The following is a 27050-nucleotide window of genomic DNA, read 5'->3' as shown; positions in this document are numbered from 1 at the left end:
GGGTTTGGGGGGGGGGGGGGTTGGGTTTGTATGTGGTTTGGGTTTTTTTTTTAGTAACAATCCCCAGAGCAGTGCTTTCCTCTTCTCCCCCTTGAGCTAGCTTAGCTTCTTCCATCATCCTCCATTCTGAAAATTAAAGCAATAATGTCAATTCCACTGCAGAATTTCTGTAACCTCTTTGATTACCTTTACTGCTTTCATAGATCAGTAGTCTAGCTAACCCACTGAGTCTGCTACTTGCCTACTTAATCTATCAATCCACATAATCTACAGCACTTCTTAGGTACAGTCATTGCCTTGTAAGCTTTGTCTGTCTGATGGGTTTAAAGAATGTTTTATTACAGTATTTGTCTTTATGCCTTTAGTGTTTTTTTCTTTAAATTTCCTCTTCACCCTACCTAATCTTTGTTTTACATCTAGTCTGCTACAGTTTATGCTCAGTTCTATTAGTGTCACTTGGGCATGATTTCCATGTTTGGAAGGATACATTTTCAGCTTTAATGAACTCTTATACCTTGTTATTTAACCATTGAAGCATTTTCTACTTCCTTATTTTTTTATTGTTGTCCTTGGATATGCATATAGACTCTAATAAAATATTATTACAGCCACCTCCCTGCTGATCTTATGGATTTTAATTCCTTATCTTTTCCTTTCAGACTCTTTCTGTCTTAACTTCCTCTTCTTTTATTCTTTTAAATAGTTGTTCCTCCTGAAGGTGCCCGTATCAAAACTGCCACTTTATATGATCTGCTTGAAGGATGTCAAACATAGTCATGCCAATTATTGTTATTTCATGCCTTAACCACGCATGCTACTGCTGTCATCTCCTCTGTCCTAACTGGCTGAGAAGACTAAACCAAATCTACCATTTCCCTAATATGGTCTGCAGAGAGACACTTCATGTAGCAGAGTCAAACACAGAAGATTTTCCATTGTTTGGCAGGTGACTCTTACTTGAAAGAAACTACAGCAGATACATCTAACTCTCCTTTTGTCCTGCTGTGTGTTGTTCTAACCCTGCATAACTCAGTGCTTACCTCTCTCTTGGTTAGTCCCTTGAGTGCTACAGGGGGACGCCTTCCATGCTTTGAGAAATATTGACTGGTGCATTAGTTGCCTGCTTTGTGACAACTACACAACTCCAAAGTTACAGGTGTGAAAACAGATTTGGTCACCTTCTGTTTGTTTTCACCACTGCACTGTGTAGCATCAGAGCTTTTTGCTCTCTTCATTAAAGCTTCCATGGCCGCTTTCTTCTCTTTTCTCTTGTTTACCTATGGTAGAGTAGCCATGCAATCTTTGTGTTGTGATCCCACTCAATAACTTTAGAACAAGGTTGGGCAAGAGCAGTATTCAAATGAGAAAAAAACACAAAACATTTTTGAAGTGAAGCTTTAACGTGGTAGTGGGAGAGAACCTGAAACATAAAACCAAGGAACCTGAAACATAAAACCAAGGTACTATTTAATAGTGCCTACTGATATTTATAAAGTGTGCTAGGGGATGTTGTGGAGGAAAACCACTGTATTTCCAGCAGAAATGGGGTTGTTTGATCTACTCTATAGGTGAAAGTCAGTTGTGAGTCATCGGAGTGCCACTGAACTCCTTCATTTGCATCAGGGTATTTGCCTTGCAGCTGGGTGCCCAGTGGGCCATGGGAACATGTTCTGGCTAGCACTGTGCTTTTGGGTTCCTGAGGACACCAATTATTATTGTTTCTAGAGGGAATGCCGTTGCACCATCTTTTCATTTATGTTTCCTGTGACTGTTTTCATTGTCCGTGGAGTCATTTACAGGGCTAAAATAACATGAGATCTAGTCTTACGTATCTACCACTCAGGAACTGAAATACAAAGAGAATTCAAGATCTCTAGTTAATCTGTCAACACAAATAGCTCCTTGAGGAATTAACTGTGCCTATGAAAGAAGGATAAACAAATCCTAGAACCCCTACTCATCCCAGCTTTGTTGTGTTAAACACTGAAAGGATCTCTCCCCGGCTGGGATGCGCAATATATACTCTGTATCAATCTGTGACATGTGGTGAAATGCTTCTTCTTGAAAGCCCACAAGAGAGAAGTAGTATAAATTAAGAGTAATCTCACAACAGCTATTTTTGAGTTCTTAACCAGTGAAAATGTAAGTGTAGCAATATTGTGCATCTATTAAAAATCTTGAAAGGCTCTTTATAACTAGGTGATAGGAGTGATAACGTGTAATTTATTGATGTTAGATAGGGAAAAAACCACAAAGTAGCAATTTTTGTGTGAAAAGGGGGATGATAGAGGAAATAAAAACAGAGCAAGGGACTTCTCCCCACAGCTTCATGCCTGTGTGTGCAGCCATGTCAACTTTAACAAAAATACCTTGTGCTTTGATCCTGTGCAGCATTTCAAAACAGGACATATTCTCTGTACTCAAAAATAAAACTCCCAGATGCTATCTCTAATGTTTTTGGCTGAGTAGAGGGTAGAATGCGCCTGAAGGCAGACCTGAGAAATAACTCTCATGCACTGTATTAGTATCACCTGTTGGTGTCTGTGTGCTTGTGTATACATGTAATTCCAGGGCCTTTTCCCTTGGGGGAGGGAAAAAAAAAAGAGCACTGGAACTGACAATGTACATTTAATGCTACAGATCCATCTGATGATATCAAGCCACCCATGAATGCTGTGTTCTTGTTTATTGCCTTCATTTATTAAAGTGTTCTGCTGTACATTTATCTTCCTATCAAAACTAAGTAGGTGATTTTGGAAATAAGTCTGCTCCCAGGGATTACAGAGGTCTCGCTGAGAACAGAAATTTTCCCTGTGGCCTTCAGCGTTGTTGACATGAGCATGTGCTGTTTCACACTGATATTTAAATCTGAATTGTAAGCAGGCCTGAACATTCATCCCATAAACTCAAAATAAAGAAGCCACAGTCCAAACCAGTATGAATATCTGTCTCACAATATTTCTAAGTTGAAATATTCACCAAAGCACCCAGTTATACTAGTTAACAATTACCCTTTCACTAGCAGATAAAAAAGATAAATGGAAAAAATAACCAAATAAAATCTATCTTTTTCATGTGATGGCTTTCCTCTGCTCAGGGCTGAGATACAGCCACTGGAAGAGAGAAAATAATCCTTTTCCCAGCCCTGAGGATTGGCATTTGCAATTTTTTGTCCGTTCCTTGTTTCTCCGATCAAGCAGTAGTTCTGTGACCAGAACAAAATCTCCTAGATTGAAAGGCCTTTCTCTCGAAGTGTGGAGGGTATAAGCAGTGCTCTTCCCCAGGCAACAGCTCTCCCACAAAACTCAACCATTTCTGACTGCACCCTTTTCCTAACAGACTGTTACAAACACTCCCTGTAGAGGATTCTAGCTTGAATAGAAACCTTCTAAACAGGTAATTATCTTAAGAGGTTTTAATCTATATTTTCCTTTTAACCAAAACCCACAGGCTTTCAGGCTTACTGTATTTAACCACACTCAAACTGATAAGCTTTTCCTCCTTGTCTTTCTGCCTGGGGGAAAAAACCTAACAATACAGGGCAAAAGTGAAAGAGTTCATGGAATAGCAATTGTCTCTTTTGGAGACATGTTTTAATATATTTGCACCTATTATCCTTCTAATTCAATTCTCCTTCAGACTCAGCTCCCACCTCCAACCCCAGACCCTTCTCCCTAAACAGTGCTTCTGAGAGAGGATATAAGTTTATGTAGTCCACCACAGCAAGATGACCAAAATCAATTCCTGTTCAAATTTCTTTACCAGTATTCAGTCCTGAAATACACTATTAGGATTTAAGCAAAAGCCCTTAAAAGCAGGTGAAGGTATTCTTAATGACCAGTAAATTTCTAATCAGGACAATAGAAGAGCAAAACACATCACTTTGCCTACATTTTCAAAAGAGTTTATTCTTTTTTTTTTTTTTTTTTCCCAAGAAGCTTCCACGTTCTTTGGTTGAGTGGAGAGTGTTCACACCGTAACTTCACCGGTGTTGCTGGACCATCTCATCTCTTCCCTGTTGGGTGGCTGTCCTGCTGCAGGTGTGCTAATGCAGTGTCCCCCCTGAGTAACAGCACCTGGCACTGTGAAGGAAAACCAGCCATAGATGCCCCTAGATTTTGAAAGAACCAAACTTATAGCCAATTAAAACAGTTGGGCCGGGCTGGGGCTTGGCAGGGTCGTGCATGAGCTCTCTGGGAATAAGAGAACACGGTTGAAACAAGTCTTCATGTAGAACATGAAAATGTTCCCCACTGAAAAAGGGATGAGCACAGTCTTGTCTCTCTTCCTAGGAAATGGTGCCATCATGTGGCCACGTTGTTTTTCTCTGCTTCCAATTACAAGAGGGCAGTTGTATGAACAGTTTTCTCCTTTCACGTTTTAAAAAAGAACATTAAAATGCTATTTGGTGATCCTATCTTTTGGTAATGTAAATAGGCTACAGCTGGCTGAGGTACAGGAATTAACACCCTTGTAAAGATATGGCCCCGCCTGTTGAAATCCCCATTAATGCAGCTGTGAGAACAGCTTCCATGGTTCTGTTAATGTAGTATATGTTGCTTGGAGGTGTTGTAGATACCTACAGAAGAAGCATCCCTTACCTGTAGTCCGTGTCTATACTAGGGGGATGTGATGGCATAGCTGTAGCACAGAGCGTCTGCAGACAAGGGCTGAGCAAGGAACTGAAAGAAGCAGAGTGTGTGTATTTATGGAGGTGTTTACAGTGGAGGTATATTGGACTGGACCCCGAATACGTGCCTGAGAATAAAAATGGCTTTTGAGGATACCTTCGTCACTCTAAAGTATCTTTGGAGTTACTAAAATAGCAAGAATGCAAACTGGAGTGAAAGTGGGAAAAGTAAATACCCTAGCTAAAAATGGAGTATTTCTTTAACTTAAAAATAGCTGCATGTGCTGTAATGGTTTGAAGCCCTTGATCACCAGACTGCTGTGAATTGAAGCTAGTTTTTACCTGGTGTTATGCAGCTGTAAGTAGGATGCTCACCATAAAGAGGTTATGAAGGAATCAAGACACTAGAGTAGTAGTGTGAAAGCTTCATTTTTGTTAGCCTGGTAGAACAAAATTTTAAGATGCCTATGGAATTAATTCTTGGTCTCTCTGTAGTGTCCTTTACACAAGGAATGCAAAACAATTTTTTAAGATTACTTAAGGCGGGCAGTCCTTCTGCAGAATTGGATGTGTGATGCTGTCCTTGTTCTACATGTTAAGCAAACAGAGGCACAGACATTGCCACCTGCGCATTGTGGAGCAAGCAGGGTTAGTGCTGGTGGATTCCTCCTGCAGTCTTTCAGGCAAAGCATGGGAAGGTGATTCACTGCCTGCTGCCCAAGTGCGTATGCTGAAATAGAGGCTTTTATGCTTGACATTAGTGATTTATGCCCACTGGATATAGAAGCGATCTTATGTACAGAACACCTATGGTTTAGTCTTCAGTTTGATGTAAAAAGGTTATCTCATCATTAGGTAAATGCTAAAAGGGACAGGGCAATTAACTGAATAGATCATCCATAGGAAATTTGCTGAACATTCTCTAGGCTGCAGAAAAAGCCTGCCTCCTGAACAAAGTTTAAGCACTCTTTCTTATTAGCCATCTAATGGATGTGTTTGCTTCTTGGAGAATAAGGTTGTGTTTGTGTGTGCGTGCATTTCTGTCTTTCAAATAAATGTAGTTATTAGACTATGAAATTTAGAGAAGTTTGACAGCTTTCAGAACGCAGTGATTCTTTCTTCCATAGAGTATATTACTGACACATTAATAGATGTTGTGCTGGTAAAAATACAGAACTTCCTGTTAAATGTAGACTGCTACATATTTTGATTCTAACAACAATCTGGTAGGGTTAGGGCAATTCGTGTAGTGTCATCTGGTGTTTGTTTTGGATAGATATTATAGAAGGAGATACTGATTTTCAAGATGTTCAAGCAGATGATTGGGTGAAAACTCCAGCAAACCTTTAAAGCAACAGAAAGCAAGGGCTGCTCCTGGTCAGATCTCCTGCTGAGGATACAAATGTTCTTCTGTGTTCCTGAAACTCCGTACAAGCTTTTCCTCTTGCAGGCCCCTGCTCAGAATGAGACCAAATATTCGGGAGAATCAGTCTGAGCAGGACTGGCTAAATCAGCCTCTCTAGCATCCCTGAGATATACTGAGCAGTCAGCCACTACCAGGTTTTCAGGATTTGAATTCAAGTCACTTGCTTGAGTGGAAAAAATGTTGCTCTACTAAATTTGGTCCCAGAGAGTTGGAACCTGATGCAGGACTAATTTTGTGTATGGAAACACTGGATATGAATTTTTGCTCTGTTAATCCAGTTTTATTTAGAGTAACTAACTTGAGAACAACAGAAAATAAAACTTGATCACTAGGGATAAATCAGGTCATTGGAGCTGAAGAAAGCACCCATGGTTATGGTGCTAAGTTTGGAACAGGAGACACTAATGTATGGAAATGAGAAAACTTCCTGTGGAAATTGTGTGGCTATAGTAGCTTTCATATGTTGTGATAGAAATGCTGTGTTTCCACTGAACTGTCATGTTTATGCAAGACTTGAGATTTTCATTCCAAATTAAGGTTTCTTTACTGAGACAGGCCTTTCTTAAGGAAAATCTGTAGAGTTTTGTGATGTTTAAAGAGTATCATATATGAAGTGTCTCAGACAACTGTTTCATTCACCTCACTCAGCTAGAGTACTTTATCCACTTTAGGAAACTGCATTTTAAGTGAAAGAAGAACAAACTAGATAGAAGACAGAAGGTGAGAATGAGGAGAGTACATAACCAGTGAGGGTGATGGGAGACCTGAGTTTCTATTTTCTACAAAAGATAGGTCTAAAGAAGAAAAATGAGGCACTTTCCAATATATGAGAGTGCTATAAAGAGGAAAGTGGTCAATAGCTCTCTGTGTCTGCAGGAGGAAAGGAAGAGTAATTGGTTTCAATGTTGAATACTAGGAAAACATTCTTGCTATATAGTCTGTCTGGGGAGGAAGGGGAAATCCCCCACGTTGTTTTTTGCAAACATGTTAGACAAATTTCTAAAGAGATAATGTAGGTAAATTGTTCCCACCACAAGAAAAAGGAGTAGACTAGATGCCTGAAGAACCTATTGCATCCCTTTGATACAGCCAGGAGGCAGGCTGTGGCTGTTCAGTGCTTGGTATGGAGACCAGGAATGAGAGAGTTCCCAAACTACACCTGGTAAAAGAAGAGAGTAAGGAGGAGATGATAATGCTTGTCTCCAGCAGCAGCAGGTTGCTTAGGTTTGTGTAGCTCCCAGGAACTAGTGGCTGGATTAGACATGCACAGAGAAACAGCTCCAGAAGCAGGAAAAAAGCTTACCAATCCTAACTTCCACGTCTTTGTCTTAGCCTGGGCTGTTCTCCAACCAAGGGAGGCACTTGTCATTTTGATGATAAGAATATAACGAAAACACATTCTATAGGAGATATAATGCCTCCAACTTTTTCTACTGTCTCTCAAAGTGTGTATTCTTCTCAATGCAAGGCCTGAGAAGCTTGTCAGGAAGACAAACTAGGCAACAATATCAAGCTAGTTCTAGTTAATCCTGTCTAAGTATCAGTGAGGTGGGGTGCCAGACAATTTTCTAGATGCTACTACAGGAAATAGAGGCAAAAACTCAATCTATATCTGTCTCATCAAGCCTACCAATTCTAAAGGATAGAAGACAATTATTGTCTTTGCCCCGTAAGTATGAAAGCAAGACAGAGCCTTTGGCATTCACTCCCATGAAAGACCACACAGTAAGTTTCCAAAAAGAGCTTGGATTCCAGCATCTGAGGCAGTTTTGCTTCAGGTGAAGGCTATGCACTGAGCTACTGCTGAGTTATAGTAGCTGTGGTGGTTTCATCATCGCTCTGTTTCTAGAAATGGTAAGTCATTACTGTGCAGTGAGCTTTGAGATACTGTAATTTTAAAGGACACTAGAGAAAATCAAATTCTGTGAGATCTTTCGGTTATGAGCATTAGAGCTGTAAGCATTGGCTTTGCAGAAAGGGACATCTAGTGGCTATACAAAAAAAACCTTACTAAATTCATTTGTAAAATTACAGCGTAGCCATTTGCATGTGGCCTGCAACCTTTGGTATTCCATACACCTTTGTAGCTCTACAATATCATGTGTGTGCTTGGATTTTTTTTTTTAATGTTTTTGGCAAACAAAAAAAAATCACCTTTATGAGCCATACCTTTCTAGCTTTATGTAGGTGTAAATATGGTAGCTTTGGGAAATAGAAAACTGTCTTCAAGCCATGCTTGATGTACCTCACTGCTGCATTTCCACATTTTCTGTAGCATCTTCCAGGAGTCCACTGCCTGCTGTTTCCTTCTGCCATTGCTTTCCCCTTTGGTACTGTACTTGGAGAGGTTGTCATTGTTATTGTCATGATAAAATCTACTTTCTTTTGAATGCCCATAGCATAAAAGTCAGCGGGAGGGGTGGATGAGATTCAGGGAAACACTAATCTAAGCACTCAGTCATGTAGTACACAACAAAAGTTTTTTCCTTTCCCATCCACGTTGTGCTCCTTCTTACTAGTTGAGGATGAATTCCATGCATGTTTCTGTGAATAGCCTGACAGTTTAATCGGTACATTTGCATATGGGCAATCGGAGCTTTTTTCAAAGTTGCACAGTAATATGTTTCACCTTTATGCCATGCCAGCTTCAAATTGCATCCCAGGAGGATTGCAAATGTGTATAATCTGTGCAGTTGTCTGGGCTTTTTTTTTTTTCTGCTTTTTTCTTATTTTTTTTTCTTTTTATATCTTTTTTTTTTTTTTTTTTTTTAACTGGCAAATGCCTATTCATTGCCCATCTGGGTAAGAATGGCCTTTGCATTTTCACACCCATTCTTTCCTATATGGTTTGTGAATACCCCTCCAATCAGAACTTGCTTCACAGAAAGGCGATAAAACCATTTTACAGGAGTTTCTCAGAATAAATCCATTGGGATCTCTACATCATGTTTACCGGACAAAAAAGGAAGGGGGGGGGGGGCACTTAACAAAGACCGCTTGAATTTCACAGAAAGGTTCCCACTGTCTCGGGTTTAAAAGAGTGGCAGGCCTGAGAAGAGACTGAAACAGAAGTCTTTTTCCCGAGCCAGGCATTCTGTGCAGTGACGAGTAGGTGAGTGTGCATATGTGTAGCTGGGTCTTGTGAAGAGCTGAGACACTTTCTGGCTTGTCCAAGGCTCCTCTAGTAGCCTTTGTCAGAATATGGCATTTACTTTAGAATCAAACCTGCTTTGGCAAGTCCACCTTTTACCGGGAGCATCGCCTTTGGACTTTCAGCTTAGAACAGCATACAGTAGGGGACAACCACAAAACTTGGATCTGGATACAGTTTCCTGCAGGGAGGGAGAAGAGCTGCGTGGGACAGAGGGTTTTGCTACAGACCAATCTCTGGAACTTGTTAAAGCTGCTCTTTTATACTGCTGTGGTTTATGCAGTAGCATCTCTGACACTACTGCCAAGTATTTGGTTGCATTTACTTCGGATAGGTATGGGTTTTCGTGTTGAATGTCAGGGAAGGTGGCCTCAAAGAAAGATCCTCAAAATCTGTATTAACTTATTTTTATCATTTGTTATGTGTTTCTTCTACCCACCCCTATTGTTTTATCCTTAAGAAGGGAATTTCAGTTGTTTCTCAGTTGAAAAAGTGATAGATGTTCCAATTTCATTTGAAGAAGTAAAGAAATGAGGAGAGGATTTTTTTTTATGCAGTGACTCAATTGACTTTCAGACCAGTTCCTACACCACAAGGTGCATCCTAGATCAGTTCCTATAGGAGAGCTATTCACATCACTCTCATAAATGCATACAAACCTCTTTTCTTTAGCTTTGATTAACCCCAGCTGGCTGGTTCATCAAGTTAGCTAGTGACCAAATAACATTGTCGCTACTCAACCCCTTCTTCCCATAGCCAGGACCTGAGAAAGGTTGCTGAAACTTACAGGTGAACCTTGCCCTTCCTCTTTTCTGTACATGATTTATGGATAAGTGGCCAAATTCACTTTCCCAAGAAGTCATCCAGTCTCAGCTTTCTGAAAGGAGTTGTCCTGAGGATGTATTTTTCAAAGTTCCACTCACAAAATTCATTTTATATACCAAGGTGCATAGGAACAAAGTAGATTTCTATGCACCTGCTCAAGTCAAGACACCTGTCCGTAGCATCTCTGGTACATGTGGAATATTCCACCTTGTGCATGTGCAAGCCAGGATTTTTGGTTTATTGTGTAAAGACTGCGGCATATTTCTTATTATTATCAAATACTACATTTAACAAAGCAGAACATAAACTAGAGGTCATTCCCTTTTCCAGAAGCACATCTTAGAGACATGTTTGCATAAAGAGGGAACCCTAGGGTCAAACCAAGTGATGAATGATACTTATTGATGGAAAGATTTCTAGCATACTGATAGGCAACCACTCAGAGGGAGATGCAGATAAATATGCAACCACTTGCCATGGCCTACAGCAATCTTGAAAAGACGTGTCATCTATTTATCATTAATTTTCCACCCTTCTATCTCCCCACAAATACAAAGCTTTTACCAAGCTGTCTTCCTTTCAGATCAAGGATTCTGTCTTTATGTAAATACATTTTGAATGCTCATGTGATCTGACATGTTGGGAGGGGAAGTGGAACTGCCCTGGAGGTCTCTGGAGAATTACTCTATCTGGAAGGAGGGAATACATCTCCTCTGTACATTATTTTGTGTAATAATAGTTGCAGTGCCCTTGAAGGAAAGTCTCCCACTCTCTAAGATGTTTTTCTAGTCCTAGGATCAGTCTCAGCAGAGGAGGAAACTCAGGTTTCCCAGCAGAGCCTATGAACAAGACAGATCACAACCTCCATGATACTGTTAGTGGTTTCCTCCTTGTTTCTGCTATGTGAGCATCCCAGTCTCACGTGGAAATTCTTACCCTTCTGATACTGGCTGGTTTACATCTGTTAACATCAGACTTCTTGGCCAGACAGCTTGGCCCCATCAGGATTTCCAGTTCCCGACATTTGTGCTTCCCTTTTATCATTCGGCTACTTCAGAGAATTAAAATAACCACCTGTGTCCAACAGTAGTTTCTCTTTGAACCGCCAGGAGTGGATAAATGTGAAGGAGAAGGCAGAGCAGGGAGGATGACACATTTTCCTGCAAATTGCAGTGAGTAGTGTTCTACTGCCTGTGTCTGAGACGTAAAGCACCCCTTAGGCTGGAGCAGAGGGACATTGTTGGGCTAAAAGGCATGTGTATTAATCTGCTTCCAGTGCCATTTATTTGCTCTGTATATTTCTTTAAAACAGACAGTGACAAAAAGCTAGTTTAATTTTCTCACACTTCTCTACCAAATTTCATTTTTGGATTCTCGCACATCAACGAGTAATTGTGGCAAGAGGTGTTGTAGCTTTTGGTAGGAATATTCAAGACAAAATTCCTGTAATACTAGTGGTGATTTTGCATTACTATGTGTATTTTTCTGGGAACCAAGGTGATGCACATGCTACAAATGCTAAGAGAAAGAAATAATAATGTTTTATTTGTTTACCACTCAAAGGGCAGTTGGTTCTTCATAGTTAAAAGGTGAAACCATAGTTTCTACCCATCAAAATCTAAACAGATGAAAAATGAGTAAAAAACAAGAAAGTGAAAAAGCATTAATACAGAAGCAAGCAAGATGGAGATAGGGAAAAGTGGATTTAGAGGTTAAGAAGTTACTTTTTGGTCACTTGTAAAAGTTAATTTTGAAAGATATGTTGGGTCTGTATCCAAATTGGTTAACCAGGTGCTTTTCTAAACTGTTTTCTATTTAGATTATTCAGCCAAACTAAGACAAAGTCTTCCTTAGAGTAAATGTCTGTAATTTTCCAGTTTCTGTCAAGTAAATAACAGCAGGAGAACATTTGTTTTTATATGATGGCATTCTGGTGCCAGTCAGAACTTGGGATATGCTAAAAATGAAGGGGACAGCTCATGTTAACTTTTTGCTTTGGATTCTTACAGAGGACTGTTTGTCACTATTGCGTAGCAAATGTTCTAAACCACAACCCCAGACAAAACTGTGCGTGGGATTTCAGAACATTTACAGCCTAAATCTTGAACCAGATTTCGATTTTACAAAGTGACTGCCAGTTTTTTTGATACAAGTAACTGCACTGTAAAACACAGGATCCAAAATCCTTAAAATACCAATCTAGATAGAAGTCACATTTTCATATGGACTCTTTACGTTAACAACTTGGTGTAAGGGGTCATTAAAGTAAGAATCTGATTTTTTCTGACATGGCTCCACATCTGAACAGCCCAAAAATCCATGTGCTCAGTGTTTACAGTTGACTGGCTCTAGGCTTTTTAAAGCCAGATAAACTGATAGGAAGTCCAGGGCCCAGGAATGTGGTTGGAATTTAGGCACAGCTACACCTGTCTTTGTCTGCTTTTGCCCCAAAATTCAGGAGTTGAGCTTCTGCAAATGAGTAGCCAAGTTTACTTCTAGCCTTAAAGAGATGATGTCTTCTTTTTGGTGACTTTGTAAGTGATTTTTACAGTATAATCTATTTTGTTGACCAGTCACCTTGACCAGTGCCCTGACTCCGGCTCTGCAGAAGAGAAGACTCAATCTGTTCTTTTTTTTTTTTTTTTTTTTTTTTTTTTTTTTTTTTTTTTTTTTTTGTCACCTGCTTTGCTACAGGTAACATCAGTTGCAAGGGGATGACAGAGCGCATTCATAGCATCAACCTTCACAACTTCAGCAATTCTGTGCTCGAGACCCTCAACGAGCAGCGCAACCGTGGCCACTTCTGTGACGTGACGGTCCGCATCCACGGGAGCATGCTACGCGCCCACCGCTGTGTGCTGGCGGCTGGCAGCCCCTTCTTCCAGGACAAACTGCTGCTGGGCTACAGTGACATCGAGATCCCCTCGGTGGTGTCAGTCCAGTCTGTGCAAAAGCTCATTGACTTCATGTACAGTGGGGTGCTGCGGGTCTCACAGTCAGAGGCCCTCCAAATCCTCACAGCTGCCAGCATCCTGCAGATCAAGACTGTGATTGATGAGTGCACAAGGATTGTCTCACAAAATGTGGGAGAGGTCTACCCGGTGATTCAGGATTCTGGCCAGGAGACACCCAGGGGAACACCCGAATCAGGCACCTCGGGGCAGAGCACCGACACAGAGTCTGGCTACCTGCAGAGCCATTCACAGCACAGTGTGGACAGAATCTATTCGGCCCTCTATGCCTGTTCCATGCAAAATGGCAGTGGGGAGCGCTCCTTTTACAGCGGAGCTGTGGTCAGCCACCATGAAACAGCCCTGGGGCTCCCCAGGGACCATCACATGGAAGACCCCAGCTGGATTACCCGGATCCACGAACGGTCACAGCAGATGGAGCGGTACCTCTCCACCACTCCAGAGACCACACACTGCCGCAAGCAACCACGCCCTGTCCGAATTCAAACCCTGATGGGCAACATCCATATTAAGCAGGAGATGGAGGATGATTATGACTACTATGGCCAACAGAGAGTGCAGATCCTTGAGCGCAATGAGTCCGAGGAATGCACTGAGGACACTGACCAAGCAGAAGGCACTGAGAGCGAGCCCAAAGGGGAGAGTTTTGACTCTGGAGTCAGTTCCTCCATTGGCACTGAGCCCGATTCCATGGAGCAGCAGTTTATGGCTGGGCTGGGCCGGGATGGGCAGCAAGAACCTTCTCAAGCAGATCAAAATGACATCCCTGCTGATGGCACTCAACCGCAGCAGCAGCAGCAGCAGCAGCAGCAGCAGCAGCATGTAGATGCCAACTCTTCCTCGCCAGAGAGAAGCAATGATGTTGAAATGGACAGCAAAGTACTCACAGTCAATAACAGCACCGAAAAGGGGGCTTTGCAGCCTTCTGTCAACACAACTGTTGCCCAGCCATTGCCAACCACACAGATCTACTTACGCCAGACAGAAACCCTCACCAGCAACTTGAGGATGCCACTGACTCTGACCAGCAACACTCAGGTCATTGGTACAGCTGGCAACACCTACCTGCCTGCCCTTTTCACCACACAGTCTGCTGGCAGTGGCCCTAAGCCTTTTCTCTTCAGCCTGCCCCAGCCTTTAGCTGGCCAACAGACACAGTTTGTGACAGTGTCCCAGCCTGGCCTGTCAACCTTTACTGCCCAGCTGCCAGCCCCACAGCCCTTGGCCCCATCTGCGGGCCACAGCACAGCAGGTGGGCAAGGTGAAAAAAAGCCTTATGAGTGCACTCTCTGTAACAAGACTTTCACCGCCAAACAGAACTACGTCAAGCACATGTTTGTACACACAGGTAAGTCTACCTCCCTTTGGCTTATGCATGAAGCCAGAAAAAGTCCTTGACAAACATGGACTTAGATTCAATTTCCCAACCTGCCAGGCCCCAGAACAAACAGGAGGGAGAGGTCATCCAGGGAGCTGGTATGACTGAACACTTTCCGAGCTTACTGCATTGAAGTTGGGCCCTTGCAGAAATGTATAGGTCCTTTACAGGGGCCTAACTGTGCATGGAGCAGAAACAACATTAAGTAGAAATGGCATAAGGAAACTGTAGTAAGTGATTCAAGAAAGACTCTATCTACTAAGAAAGGCATCCCCCTGTAAGTTTTACAGCTACAGGGGTTTAAACTCAAGTGATGATGTTTGGCATGAGCTTAGGACAAGTTCATTCCTGGTAGAGTTGCAGCAGTAGATCCAGGCCTGGGTGTTGCACACACCACCACGTATTTTCTAAATCTGACACATTGCTATAAGAAAGTAACTGTGGAGTTTTTTCAGAAAGTTTTTCTCCACTGAAGCTATTTATCTTGGTAAGTCAGATGTTTCACTAGCTGTGAGTACAGAAACATAGGACTCAATAAGAAAAATTTAAAATATCATAGAATCATAGAATGGTTTGGGTTGGAAGGGACCTTAAAGACCATCTAGTTCCAATACCCTGCCCCAGGCAGAGACACCTTCCACTAGCCCATGTTGCCCAAAGCCCTGTCCAACCTGGCCTTGAACCCTTCTAGGAGGAGGCAGCCACAGCTTCTCTGGGCAACCTGTGCCAGGGCCTCATCACCCTCACAGGGAAGAAATTTACTCCTCATATCTGATCTAAATCAACCTTCTTTCATTTTAAAAGTTACCCCTTGTCCTATTCCTACACCCCCTGATCAGGAGTCTCTCCCCACCTTTCCTGTAGCTCCTTTAAGTACTGGAATGCTGCTCTGTCTCCCTGGAGTTTTCTCTTCTCCAGGCTGAACAACCCCAGCTCTCTCAGCCTGTCCTCATCAGAAAGGTGCTCCAGCCCCCTCATCATCTTTGTGGCCCTCCTCTGGACCTGCTTGAGCAGGTCCATGGCTTTCTTACACTGGGGGCCCCAGAGCTGGACACAGTACTCCAGGTGGGATCTCATGAGAGGGGAAGAGAGAGGGAGAAACCCCCCCCTTGCCCTGCTGCCCACACTGCTCTGGGTGCAGCCCAGCACACAGTTGGCTTTCTGGGCTGTGAGCGCACATTGCTGGCTCATGGTCCGTTTTCCATACACTGATACCCCCAAGTCCTTCTCAGGGCTGCTTTCAATCCACTCCTCACCCAGCCTGTGTTTGTGCTTGGGATTGCCCCGACCCATGGGCAGGACCTTGCCCCTGGCCCTATTGAACTCCATGAGGCTCACATGGTCCCCCCTCTCCAGCATGTCCAGGTCCCTCTGGGCACATCCCTTCCCTCCAGCATGTCCCCGCACCACACAGCTCGGTGTCGTCAGCAAACTGCTGAGGGTGCCTCGATCCCACTGTCCATGCCCCCAGCAGAGATGTTAAATAGCGTCGGTCCCAACACCCACCCCTGAGGAACAGCACTCCTCACCGCTCAACACTGGGACACTGAGCTGTTGACAGAAACTCGTTGAGTGTGACCATCCAGCCAATTCTTTCTCCCACGAGTGATCCATCCATCCATCCATCCATCCATCCATCCATCCATCCATCCATCCATCCATCCACTCCATGTCTCTCCAATTTAGAGACAAGGATCTCATGCAGGACAGTGTCAAAATACATAGAACACAACATTAGCACCCTTTTTGTTTACAACTGCAACTGCTTTAGTATACAGTCTCTTGAGACAGTATAGGTAACCCTATTTACGATGGAGCCAAAATGCCTTTCCTATCTTTGTCAAGTTATGATACTTCAGAGCAAGGAGATGCATGTACCTCACATGGAGAAGAAGCTGTCCTGGCTTCAGGACTATATTTTGCTTGCTTTAGCCCTCGGGTTATTCTGACGTTGGAGAGAAATTCTGGTTTAGACAAAGAGTAAATATTTCTCTCACCAGGCAGTGGTTTTGTTAACGTCAGATCTTTAAATAAATGCTCTGTTTGTCATACATGGAGTAGAACCTGAAGAAATTGCCCAAGGTATGGAAGGAATGTAAGTCATGCCTCCCTGTTGTATCCAATAGATTTCACTTCCATGTGTGCATGTAAACTTTTAACTCCTATTTACCTATAATTATCACTTAAATGAAAAATTCCTCTAGATATCTAAGGCAGACATGTACATGTACATATACAAAAAAGGTCGACTTCTCGTGACTGGTACAAAATGTATGATTGCAAGCATCAAGAACCCTGAATCCCAAGATTACCCTTTGTGTCTGTTTATGTTCTCCATCTTTCTGTTGTGGATGATTAGCTAAAATACTATGTAGATAGTGCTGTGTTATTCGGAAAAGCATCCCCTTCAGAACACAAATATATCTGCCAGCATCCTTGTTCTAAAAGCTAGAAAGGCTTTTTCACAAATAACTTCACTGAGATTAGGTGCTTTATTTCCCCTACCCCAAGCTGTGCACTGCATTGTGTATTTGGAGTCAGGTAAAGAATAATATTGGAAGACCTGACTTACTACACATAAAGTTAACCAAGGAAATTGATAGGCATCTCCATCATGAATTAAGATTGACTCTTCAGGATTTAAAACAGTGCCAGACAGACTGTAAAAAGGAGGAAGCAGGGTGTCTGTGAAAAAAAAAAAAAAACAACGAATATCTGCTAGAGGGGAAATTGCAGAATGACCAAAATAACTTTTCGGTCAGTAAAACAGAGGATCATTTTGATTGTTACAGAGCTGTGGTATCATCTCTCTCCCTGACAGCTTTGGGGATGATGAATTACCACACCTGGAATATCCCAGAAGTGATTCAGAAAACAAATTAAAAAGCAGCTTTTGATGGGGCATTCAGGGTGTCGGGTATTGTCTACATTATCAGTACAGCAGCATATCATGAAAATGTTGCCTGATACCATGAAACATGAGGCTGTGGCATTGTCTCCCAGAAGAACTCTGAGCATGAGGAGTAATTAAGAGTAGTCTGGACAAACTAATCATATGTGCTTAGCTGAATATTTTTTTCTGTTCATCCTCGTAGTCACTGGTTTGTCTGGATATGATCAGAGTTCGCTTATACGATTTGCCAGAATCAGTTTTACAACAACCCTGGGAGTACAAGACAATGTGGTAGATAACAATAAATATTTTATATCTCTGGTTTACCTGATAAGGTGTTTTAGTTAATTGGCAGTCAAATAATTTAAATTTCATGTCTGTTACACTGGAAGCTTATCACAGAATCATCTTGGTTGGAAAAGACTTTGGAGATCCTCCAGTCCAACCATGAACTTCACCCTGACTGTTCCCAACTCCACGAGATCCCTCAGCGCTGGGTCAGCCCGACTCTTCAACCCCTCCAGGGATGGGGACTCCCCCCCTGCCCTGGGCAGCCCATTCCAACGCCCAACAGCCCCTTCTGCAAAGAAATACTTCCGAAGAGCCAGTCTGACCCTGCCCTGGCGCAGCTTGAGGCCATTCCCTCTTGTCCTGGCGCTGGTTCCTTGGCTCAAGAGACTCATCTCCCCTCTCTGCACCCTCCTTTCAGGGAGCTGTAGAGGGCCAGGAGGTCTCCCCTCAGCCTCCTCTTCTCCAGACTAAACCCCCCCAGTTCCCTCAGCCGCTCCCCATCAGACCTGTGCTCCAGACCCTGCACCAACTCCCTTGCCCTTCTCTGGACACACTCCAGTCATTCAGTGGCCTTGTTGGGGTGAGGGGCCCAAAACTGAACCCACTCATCGAGGTGCGGCCTCACCAGTGCCAAGTACAGGGGTCAGATCCCTTCCCTGTCCCTGCTGGCCACTCTATTGCTCATACAAGCCAGGATGCCATTGGCCTTCTTGGCCACCTGGGTTATCTGTTAGGTTGCCCTTTGCATGATACTGGCTGGCCTAAGCAATTCTATGTACTGAGGTTCCCTTATCAGTTACTCTTACAGCTTCAGCTGTGAGATTTGACCAGAAAAAGGGCAATAAATGTAAATTTCTTATGATGTTGGATTCCTTTGGCAATCGCTAGCATTTCTGTTCTGAAAATTTAAAGCAATTTGACAAGATGAGTGTGTTACAGGTAAGCTATCTACTAATCACTAGCTTTGTCTATACTTCTATTGCATACGGACAGGGAGATGGGGACACTGAAGGGTAAAGTACCTTGACTAAGACCTGTCTAGAAATGAGGGCAAGGAGAAAGGCAGGAGCACAGGCAGAAGAATCTGTGCCATTGAAGCTTTTAATTCTAGTCCTGTCTTTGCCAGTGCCTACTATGTGAACTTGAAGAAATCACCTGAGCTCACACTTTCACTCTATGTGGATTGAGAATACTTAGCAGTCCCCTCCGTAAGGCGTTTTGAAACCTCTGGTTGCAAAAAATGTTGGGTATCAAAACACACTTACTAACAGAATTACTCTTTCTTAGTCAGAGCACCTCTCCAAAGACCCCCCTTGAGACTTACCGCTAGTTTGTTGCAAAGAAATGTACTGAGCTGGTTTAATTTTTTTTTTGTCTGTTTTTTCTTTCTTTTCTCTCTCTGTTGGTAACGGACAGGTGAGAAACCCCACCAGTGCAGCATCTGTTGGCGCTCCTTCTCTTTAAAGGATTACCTAATCAAACACATGGTGACACACACTGGCGTGAGGGCATACCAGTGCAGTATCTGCAACAAGCGCTTCACCCAGAAGAGCTCCCTTAATGTGCACATGCGCCTCCACCGTGGGGAGAAGTCCTATGAGTGCTACATCTGCAAGAAGAAGTTCTCCCACAAGACCCTGCTGGAGAGGCATGTGGCTCTGCACAGTGCCACCAACGGCACGCCTGGAGCCACCGGCGCCAGCGCGAGGGCTGTCCCTGCCGGGGTGGTGGCCTGCACGGAGGGGACCACGTACGTCTGCTCTGTCTGTCCAGCTAAGTTTGACCAAATCGAGCATTTCAACGACCACATGAGGATGCATGTGTCAGATGGATAAGTAGAATCTCTCTCTCTCTCTTTGTTATGAACAAAAAAAATAGAAACAACAAAAAAAGCTATGGCACTAGAATTTAAGAAATGATTTTTGTTTCATTTTTACCTTTGTTTTCCTCCTTTTTTTTGGGTTCGTTTCGTTTTGTTGTTTTTGTACTACATGAAGAACTGTTTTTTGCCTGCTGGTACATTACATTTCCGGAGGCTGGGTGAATAATAATTTTCCCAGCCTCCCTCGGATGGTGGCCTTAAGGCCAGGTAGTGCTTCATGAGCTCCACTGGTTGGATCTCTAGCTACTGGCCTCTAAATACAACCCTTCTTTACTACAAAAAAAGAAACAAAAAAACCCACAAAAAAAAAAAAAAGACAGAAAAAAAAACAACAACAAACAAAAAACCAATTTCTTTTTTTTCTCACTTGTGAAGAGCACTAAAAAAAAAAAAAAAGAAACAAAACAAAATATATTACAAATCTACAAGGCCTACTGTCGTTATAAGTACACCGCTCGCAGTGTTTCAATGGACATACTTCACAATGCTGACCGCTTTTGGACTTCACAGTATCCAGTTAGAACTGTGGAATATTTTGCTTCTGGTTGAGCAGCAACCAGAGGAAACAAGGCCCTGCTGGTTTCCACCACGTGTCTGCTTTCTCACACACACACACACGCATCCACAAACACACAAAAGGGCTGAGGGGAGTGCAAGGCAGTGTGGCTTGGATAGTGTGGAGTCCCTGCAGGGTGAGGAAAAAGAATCAGAGGTTCCTCACCTGGATTCTGCTCCATCCCACGCTCTCTGGCGCACCCTCCCCGCTGCTTTTCCCATACCACCTTACAGCAGAAACCAAGAAGATTCAGACAACGAGCAACGGTGGCTTTTTTGTAATTTATTCAGTGTCTTCGCTGAGCCCAGGGCCTCAGCACAATCAAGAGGGACTTTCACAGAAGGCAAAGAGAAACACAGAGGAAAATCAAAGATATCAAGAGGTTGCAACCTATGGATCTAGGTACAAGAGAAGGGTTAGTTCCCACAATCTTTGCAAAAAAAAAAAAAGTTGCATCAGGATTTATTCTTGTGGAAGAAAGAGGAATAGAGGGTGGGTGGGGAGGGGAATAATAATTAAAAAAAAGAGTTCTTGGGACTTTTTTAATTCAAAATTTTATAGAGGGGCAAAAGTGACGTTTACCAGATAGAATGCTGATTTTTTTAATATATTTACAACAGTATTTGTGTAAAAAAAACGAAAAAAGTGAGATTGTTAAAAGTAAATTTTCTTTGTTTTCTTTTTTGTTTTGCGTACACTGCCACTAATATCTTCTCTTTTATTATATATATGAATATATATAAAAATATATATTTTATTTTAAATTGAGACTGTTAAGGTTAGCTAACCTGCTTCCAGATAGAGGGGGGGAGGGGAGATGATCTTGATTTTTATTTTAAAAAAGAGGAAGGATGTTTCTTAATTTTCTTTTCTAGTATTATTCTCTCTCTTTCTCTCTCTCTCTCTCTCTCTCTCTCTCTCTTTCTCTCTTTTCTAATGGAATCAAGAATTACCTGGGTCGATGAGGGGCTCTGTGAAGTCATCTGTGAGATTATCTACTAGAGTTTGTGCATCCTGCAGTATCATTGAACTGCTACTTTGTTTTTGAATTACGTGGTTCTCTTTTTGGCTCTTACCAAGGTTCTGTTGTTTCTTTTTTTTGGTTCCATCTCAGAATTTATTTCTGCTGAAGGGCAGTTCCTTTTGAGAAAGAGATTTATCTAGCAATGTCCCCTTGTTTTGGGGGATGATAGAATCTGTAGTCTTTTCTTCTTATTTGAAAAAGTAATGAAAGTTTTGGAAGTGTGTAATAACTAGGATTTCCCTTCTTTTTGGTCACTGGACAAGAATTAATCTGCTGTATTGTACTCTCATCCCTGCCTTGCTCACTAGAGAGCTTTCATATTTGTGTGGGAATCTGATCCTGCCCCTGGTAATTTGTGCTGATGCCAAAATAACTTAAAATGTTACCATTGCAAATAATCTTCCCTTCTTCAGTTGCATAAAACATATAACGGAAGGGCCACATCCCGCATTCTCTGCATATGCAAAGCTATGCAAGGAATGTAGGATCAGTGTGAAAGATTGATTCCTGATCTGCATATATATGTTGGTGTTTTGTATTTTGTTTTATTGTGTTTGAGCTGGTGTTCTCCCTAGTCTTCTGTGCATCTGTGTGAGAATTTTTCCCCCAAAGCCAACTCCCAAAGTACATGGGCCCTTAGTTCAGTTGGATCAGTGTCTGACACTATCTTTGTCTTGCTTGAAATCCGTAAGTAGGATTTGCACCAGCTGCACTCTGGACTTTATATTTTAGGCAGAGAAGAAGCACCTAACAAAAATATGCAAAAAGAAAAAAAGAAAAAAAAGAAAAATTGCTAGTTTAGCTTCTACTTGTGTCTATATTTAAATTAAGCTTTCTTAAGTTTACAAAACTTTGCTTGTGAACACTGAGCATTTCACATGAGACATTCTTTTATGCTGGACAACTTTCTAACTATTGACTTGATAGATCTCCATGTACCATTTTGCGTGTTCTTTACACCTGCAGCTTCTGTATGGGATGTCTGTGATTCAGCACAGGTAACCTCATTGCTCTGTTCTACACCTGTTCCATTACTGATTTATTTTGGGGAAAAAACCTGACAGGTGGTTCAGTCTCAGAATCTTTCTGTACCCTGCAAGGTATTGTTCAGCAGATCCTAAACAGTGAAGCCCCAATTCTTAGCTGCAGTAAGCAGCACAAAGAGACTTTGAGGCAAATGCTAATGAGCCTCTTTATGGTAACATCTTTTTTTGTTACAAGTTTGTTTGGGTAGTTCAAGGGAGCTGGAGAAGGAGCACAAGTTAGTTAACAAATTTTGTTCTCAAAACCACACTGGTAAAAGCAATGCTGGCATGTAAACTGAGAGGTGAAAAGACAAAGCCTAAGGTGCAGAGAGAGAGAGCTAATATCTGCCATGTAAAGACACACTAAATCCATACAGAAAATAAAGGTTCTGGAGACAAGGGTGTGGAAGAAAGTGGGCAAGGTGAACCTATACAAAAGGATTGAAGGTCTTTCTCTGAGGAAAGGATTTCTTTCCGAGATCATTAGTATTGAAGAGTTCTGTGTTCTCCCATAGGAGGAATTAATGAAGAATTTTACCCAGATTAAAAATCTGTAGCTGCTCATTTGTCATCTGAGGTCTGGGGAAAAGCTGTTTAATTTGCCATTGTTAAATCTGATCAAGGTGTAGCGTATTCTGGAGTATGGTTCTCATACCAGGAGAGATACGCCAGTACCCAGGAAATAAGAATCAGGGTTTACATCCACCAAAATCCAAATACTACAGTGTTTAGAGAGAAAAATCCCATCTAAATTTTAATTCTTTGGTTTTCAATCTTCCCTAAATCAAAAAAGAATTATCTTTGAAATGCAAATTTATTATGGGGCCTAATAAATTTGAAGTGAATTAAATATCAGTTGTGAATGAATGAAAGGTGCCAATTAAAAAAATAAACTTCTTAAAGTAAAGCTGAGGCATACTAGATTGAATTCTAAATCCCTTGTCAAAGAGTTTAGGCCAAGGTCTTCACAAATGGCTGCCTGAAGTATAAACTGATTTTGTTGAGCTTCCAGGCCCAAAAATTAGTGACTTGATTTTGTAAAACATGGAGCAACTTGCAGTATGACTGTAAATGTAGCTGAAAGTGCTCATCGGGTCACATAAGTGCCCTTCTGTGAACTTGGGACCTTAAACATAGACCCCTTTATCTTTTAAAATGTTAAAGGCTTTTTAATAATGCTTCCTCCCATCTGTTGAAATATTTATTTACTACTTGGAAACAGCTATAATATCTGAATCTTACCAGTATCTTTAAGCTTCATGTATTGCTACAATATTCCTTAGCAGAAAGAATACCTGTGGTGCACTAGCAGTCACAGTGGTCCACAAACTGCTGTTGACAGTGTTTCAGTGCATCCATCTCAGTATGCTTGAAAGGCTTCCTTCAAAACACCTGATAAAATTATATAGATGAGCAAGAGCAGACTGAAGCACACATCCCTCTGATGGAGCATGCAACATCCTGCATTCCTTGAACCTGATTCTCACTTTCCCTAAAGCTCTCTTTATGTTGCTTTGGCAATGGAAAAGGGCATTAAATAGGACATAAATTCAAGCACACAAATCAAGGCCTCTCTGCAAGGCAAAAGTGCAATAAAGGAAGCCTTAGAGTAAGTGAGAGGTAAGTGCCTTCTCTTACTGCTGCTGAGGCTGATGAAGTCAATTGAAAATGTAGGATTGGCCAGAGCAGATCTGCTCTGTGGCCCACCTCACCCAGTATTCTGTCTCTGACACGTGGCCAGTTACAGAGGATTTGAATGAAGATGAAAGACACATGTTGGATAATTACAAAGTAATAAGCTTAAGAGAAGATTTTTTTTAATCCTCATTAGCTATGTATCTGCTTAGAACCTAGACATAATAATTTATGGCCTTAACTTTTTATCCCATGTAAAAATGGTATATTGTGGCAGATAATTCTCATTATCCTTTAAAGATCTAGCTTATTGATTGCTAGGTGGCCCCAGTGTTATCCTGTGGAAGTGAGTTCCTCAGGTTAATTACCACCATGTCAAAATGATTCCTTTTCAGGTTAATTTTGTTGCTGTTCATTGAAACACCCTTGCTCTTGTATTATGTCAAATCATAATCAGAGAACCAAAATTTAACTTCTCTTGCCCATTCCCCTGAAGACTGCCTCTCTCTGGGAAATCTGAATCCACAAGGAATGCAGGACTACAATATCAGTGTGTGCTGGTCATCAAGGAGAGAACAGCTACTGAGTGTGTGCATGTGTGTGTCTGGGGTGTGTGCATTAGTGAGGTTCTCCTACAGTGATCTCCTCCAGATGACTAGCAAGTACAACTTGTAAATAATGGGAACATACAAGTAGAGTACACCAGTCTAGAAACTGTAATACGCTATTTCAGTCTGGTCTTTCCTCTTACAAAAGCTGTATTAATAGTCTATATCTATCTATTTAAACTATCTAAAAGATATAGATATTTTGCAGAAGCTGCTCTGGGGACACTTTCTCAGCAACTGTCATGCTTCCACTAGGACCACTTCTGGCCTATGCTGTTAGTTACTTTCAAAACCAGCTCAAATTCACAGCAACAAGGAAGAGTGGCATTTAACTGACTTTCTAAGAGAACAAGATTTTCCTCTGCACTCAGATCAAAGAGGCCAAGTGTCACCCATTTTTCTTCTTTCAATTTCTTTCTCATCCAAAGGACAGTTGAGTAATAACCCACATACCATCAGCCCCCTCACTTTTTACCAATCTCAGACTGATTGATTTCGGTCAACCTTGAACTACTTGATGAATGCTGTCTCATTAACATGGTGGATGAACAAACCTCTTGCTTTAGCGAGTATGATGCTAGTATGTCCTGCCTCTCTTAGTAATGAAAACAAATACCATACAGAGAAGGTACAAAACAGTATTTGCAGAAGTTTTAAGTCCAGTCCAAAATCAAAAGCACCCAAACAATTTCAAACATAACCAGACCTTAAGCATGCCTAGGACTGTAGATCTGAGACCCTTCTGTGAGTCTTATGCTGAGGAAATCCTTCAACTCTCACTGCTGAAGATGACTTGCCACTCAAAACGAAATAAATTATCAAATTAACACCTGGTGGCTCTTCTGTCAAGGAAAACTAGACCTTGGTAATCCAACCCTTTCAATTCAGCATCCAGCTCCTTTGAGCTATTGAAATAAACCTGATAGAAATGAATCAGCAGGTAGCCTAACTGAAGCAGCATCTGATCAGCCTAAAGCAAAATAGCTGCTTTTCACATTCCCTGTTTTTATGCTGGCTGTGAAAATTCGTGAAGGAGGTGTAATGTCGTAAGAACTTGGCCCTGAGAGGTTCTGAGGCTGCTCTGCTCCCAGGAGGCTTGTCATTCAGTCATATCTGGCCCCTAAGTGATCACAGCTCTGCTGAAGAAAGGCTTATGAGAGAAACTACAGATAATACTTTAAATCTGGAGTCTTGAGTTTGTAAATGCGATGAAAATCTTTCCCAGTGCTGACAGAAACCAAAATCGGGTAGGAAGACCTTGCAGAGATGCAGGTACTGCAAGTATTAAGTTTCTGCAGCATGTCCAGTAAGACAAGTGTATGAATGTGGCCTAATGCTAGATTCATGTCCGTCAAGGGCTTGTTCTGGCAATGCCAAGTCAGTGTTCTTGCTGCTGTTACCCTCATTTGTCCTTCTAAAAATAATAAGATCTCAGCTAACTTCCTTTAAAACTACTCAGTGATCCAGTTCCTTCCAGCAGGAGCAAAGGCGGAGTCTCCAGATTTTGACACATGACTGAGCTGGGAAATTTGGAGAGAATTTTAGGTATGTGCATATTCTTCAAACTAACTCAGACAAAACAAAAAGGCAGGTTTTATTTTCTTTAGTGTAGAACAGAGAGATTTGGTCCACAAGGGAGACACTGACAGAGAGACAACCTGCCTGAAAAATAAGAATGCTTTACTCTCTTAGATTTATTGTTGTGAAGCACAAGAGGGAATCTTTGTTTCCTTTTCTAAGAAAATATGTAAATGAGAAACAAGATGTGTTAGGTAATAGTGTATATCCATCTAATTATTCCCAGTGCTCATAACTAATCAGCTAGATTAGTGCCTCTAGGAACAGAGAAAATGTTAAGCATTCAGTGTTTCTATTTCTGATCACCCTTCGCTATGGATCAGGAGTAACTAAGATGAAAACAGTAGAATTATACAAATGCAAAATTTTGGAGAAGGAAAGAATAGTTTCCCTGTGTATGTCTGCCTGTATCTGGACAAATATCCACTCTGAAGTAATGTTTATAATTACTAGGATAGTGCTAGATAGTTTGGAATTAAAATGTATGTTTTTAGTGAAAAAAAAAAGTTAAATATTAATAGATTTTTTAAAATTATATATTTAGCACTGGTGCTGGCTTATTTTTGCATTTTAGCCTCTGCAGTAGTGCTTGATCCCCAGGCATTAAGAGAGTTCAAGTGTAGGAGAAGCAGAGTTGACTGATCTACTGTGAATAAGGTGAAAAAGTAAATTGGACCCATAATATGCTTAAAATCACTATTCATGTTGCCATTGGTAACTCAACTAAAGAGTTTATGGATTTATTTTGAAATACAAGGAGTCAGATATATTCTAAACATAATTCTAGCAAAGTCACATCAGTAGAAGAATTAGTCATGGTTTTTTAAATGCCAGTTTCCCCAAGAATTGTTCATTAAAAGCTTTTAAAATAATAAGAGGCCAACTTAAGATATGCAGAGCTCTGCTACTATAACATGATTCTTCACGTTATACATGATCACAGTTTCCACCACCAGAACTAAGCCTACTTCACTCACTGACTTCCTTTCCCCACAATCAGTGAAATGAGAGTTTTGTGCACAACCACGTATGCCCGAGCAAAACTCTTTAATGTTTCCCCTAGGAAAAGGAGTGTAACATTGAATTAAACAGACCAAAGGTCCTCCAGACACTGTTAACAGTATTTTAACCCTCCAATTTACACATGTCCTCAACTATTTTTCAAAAAGCAAAGAG

At 41.6% G+C, this 27050-nt stretch overlaps 1 protein-coding gene across 2 annotated transcripts in view; it reads left to right on the top strand.

The window, feature by feature from the left end:
• Window positions 1-20482, top strand: part of ZBTB20 (zinc finger and BTB domain containing 20) — a 395593-nt gene extending 375111 nt beyond the window's left edge. For both annotated transcript variants that reach the window (XM_026853090.1, XM_026853082.1), the window contains 2 exons: window positions 12727-14352; window positions 18983-20482. In XM_026853090.1, coding sequence (XP_026708891.1) covers window positions 12747-14352; window positions 18983-19401 — 2025 coding nt within the window. In that variant the 5' untranslated portion in view covers window positions 12727-12746 and the 3' untranslated portion in view covers window positions 19402-20482. The remainder of the gene's footprint in view (window positions 1-12726; window positions 14353-18982) is intronic.
• Window positions 20483-27050: the final 6568 nt, after the last annotated feature.

The sequence above is a fragment of the Athene cunicularia genome (assembly GCF_003259725.1).
Source record: "Athene cunicularia isolate RWA chromosome 1 unlocalized genomic scaffold, athCun1 chr1_part1, whole genome shotgun sequence".
Lineage (NCBI taxonomy): Eukaryota > Metazoa > Chordata > Aves > Strigiformes > Strigidae > Athene > Athene cunicularia.
This window is presented reverse-complemented; position numbering and strand designations above follow the sequence as displayed.